The 2,657-nt window shown below is 74.3% G+C and overlaps 1 protein-coding gene across 1 annotated transcript in view; it reads left to right on the top strand.

The window, feature by feature from the left end:
• The first annotated feature begins 905 nt into the window (after nucleotides 1-905).
• DUSP8 (dual specificity phosphatase 8) overlaps nucleotides 906-2,657 on the top strand; it is a 5,846-nt gene continuing 4,094 nt past the window's right edge. The window contains exons 1-2 of the mRNA XM_004695048.2: nucleotides 906-1,422; nucleotides 2,098-2,236. Coding sequence (XP_004695105.1) covers nucleotides 1,192-1,422; nucleotides 2,098-2,236 — 370 coding nt within the window. The 5' untranslated portion in view covers nucleotides 906-1,191. The remainder of the gene's footprint in view (nucleotides 1,423-2,097; nucleotides 2,237-2,657) is intronic.

Raw genomic sequence — 2,657 nt, forward strand, 5'->3', positions numbered from 1 at the left:
CCTGGGGGACAAGGCCTGACGAACTCCAGGGGAGAGTCAGGGTTCCCCAAAACATTTTGTACAGAAATTGCAACTGGGGGCCCTCAGTGGGAGGCGGGACTGCCCTGGAGTCCCCCAGCCTCCCCCAGGAGGCACCACTCATGCCGGGGGGGCTCTGTGCACCCCTCGCACCCACTTCCCGGAGGGACAGGGCTGCCTGGGAGCCGCTGGCCGGGCGGGGACGGCCTGCTGGGCTCAGGGCACCTGCCTGATGCCCACGCTGCTGCCGTGAGCTCCGGGGGCGCCTGTGCCCACGCCAGCGGGTTTGCACAGCTGAGGGGACGCAGCCCACGAGGCTCGCGTCTGGCCAGTCTCCTTGGGGTGACCTGGCCTGTCCCGCCATCCCTGGCTTTAAAACGGCCCATTTCCTGACACTGTGGCTCCCTAGAGGGCCGCGCAGCCTGCAAGAAGGGCCTGTCCTGCAGGCGACAGGACAGGTGACCCCTGGCAGATGACCACATGGAAGGGGCCTCAGGCTTCTCCATGCCCGGCCCCAGAGGCCAGACCCAGGCCCAGCGCCTGTGAGGGCCCAAGGTGCGGTCCTACCCTGACCTTTGTCCTGGGGCTGCCCCGCCCTGAGCGCTCCCGGCCAGCGCCGCCCCGGCACGCGGAGGCCCATGCCTGTGCCCCGGCCTGCAGGGTGGGGCCTCCGCACAGGCCCAGCCCTGCCCTGGCCGCTGCCTCCAGGGCCCTGGGCATGGGGAGGCAGCCCTGACTGTCCACCCCTCCGCGGTGCCCGCTCTACCCCCGCGGGCAGGATGGCCCACTCGCAGGGGCTCTGTGGGCAGCCCGGGAGCTCGACCGGCTGGGCGAGGGCTTGCAGGGGCGCGCGAGTTCCTGCTGCCTGGCTGGTGCCCGTGGGACGGCGCCGTGTTCCAGGATGAGGGCGGGTCCGTGGTGCCCCCAGAGCCTGGCAGGGCGACAGGCCTTCTCCTGGGGGCCCACACGCCAGCTTGCACCCGGATGTTGGGGGGTGTCCTCACTCCAGAGGCCAAGGGGCCGCTGATGCCCGGAGGGAGGAGGCCCCGGGTGGGGAGGCGCCCCGCAGCCCCCCACTGGCTCTGACTGGCGCCCCCCGCAGGTCTGGCGCCATGCCTGGTCCCTCAGCGCTGTAGGCCCAGGCTCTCCAGGGCCACCCCGCCCACTCCCACCATGGCCGGGGACCGGCTGCCCCGGAAGGTGATGGACGCCAAGAAGCTGGCCAGCCTGCTGCGGGGCGGGCCCGGGGGGCCGCTGGTCATCGACAGCCGCCCCTGGGCCGAGTACGACAGCTGGCACGTGCTGCGCTCCGTCAACATCTGCTGCTCCAAGCTGGTGCGGCGCAGGCTGCAGCAGGCCACGGTGACCATCGCCGAGCTCGTCCAGCCGGCCGCCCGCACGCAGGTACACGCCCACTCGCTCCGCCCCCCGGGCCTCCACCCCCACCGGGACGTGGCCCCCCGCCTGGGCCCCCAGCCGGGGGCTCAGCGGGCACCCGCCTGGGGGGACGTGGACGGCCAGCCACGCGCCGGGGACTGGCCAGGGCAGCTGTCGGTGCGGCCCCCGGAGCGTGGAGCCCCCGGCGCAGGCCGCTCGCGACTGTGGGGCTCTGCGCCCCAAGAGCTGGATGCGAGAGGGCCCAGGCGGACCTGCCTTGGGGGTGTCCCCTGCCTGAGGCAGGGCGGCTCCCGAGCAAAGCCCAGCACGGCGGCAGCCCAAGGAGGGGAACCCAGGACTCCGCGGGGCGGACCCCACTGCCGCGGGTGACGGCCGCGCGGGCTGGTGCCCGCTGGCCTGGGCCGAGGGCCGGGCAGCTGCCCTTCTGGGCTCCGTGGCGCCTCCTGGGCCACGTGCCCCAGTCCTCGATCTCCCCATAGCTGGGCGAGCCCGAGCCCCAGCCCCGAGGGGGCCGGTGTCCTTCGCCTGGGCCGCGCGGGGGCGACCCTGCCACAGGGGGCCGCTTGGCCTCACGGGAGCTCTGATCTGCCCCACGCGGCCGGGGAGGGACGAGTGTCCGCAGGTCCCGCCCAGCTGTGGGCCAGGAGCCGGCGCCCTGACCTCTGGCCTCGTGGCCCCCAGGTGGAGGCCACGGAGCCGCAGGACGTGGTGGTCTATGACCAGAGCACGCGGGACGCCAGCGTGCTGGCCGCGGACAGCTTCCTCTCCATCCTGCTGAGCAAGCTGGACGGCTGCTTCCACAGCGTGGCCATCCTCACAGGTGGGTGCCGCCCCCGTCGCCGGGCTGGGGGCTCGGAGGAGCGGGCGCTCCGCCCGGGGCAGCGTCTGCCGCCGAGCAGTGGGGGGTCTCAGCTGCTGGGGCTGTGCCGCCCCACCACCGCCTGGACCCGCGTGTCAGGAGCTCTCCAACGGCCCACCGGGAGCAGGAGCGGGGAGGCCGGGAGCTGGGCGGCGCGGGTGGTGGGGCGCCCGCTTGGCGGCCCCTGGTGCTGCTGCCTGGGTGCCTAGAGACTCCGTGGGGGCCCCCCACCCCAAAGCCCATCCAGCAGGTGGGAGGCAGAGATGCCCCAGGAGCCCCCAGAGCCTCCCCGCAGGCCGTGACTGAGGGCTCGGCCCCGGTCGGAGCCGGCTGAGCGCGGCAGCCTTGGGCCGCCTGAGCACCCACGAGCGCCCTGGCGCCC

The sequence above is a fragment of the Condylura cristata genome, unplaced genomic scaffold (genome assembly GCF_000260355.1).
Source record: "Condylura cristata isolate star-nosed mole 26May11 unplaced genomic scaffold, ConCri1.0 scaffold00054, whole genome shotgun sequence".
NCBI classification, from domain to species: Eukaryota; Metazoa; Chordata; class Mammalia; order Eulipotyphla; family Talpidae; genus Condylura; species Condylura cristata.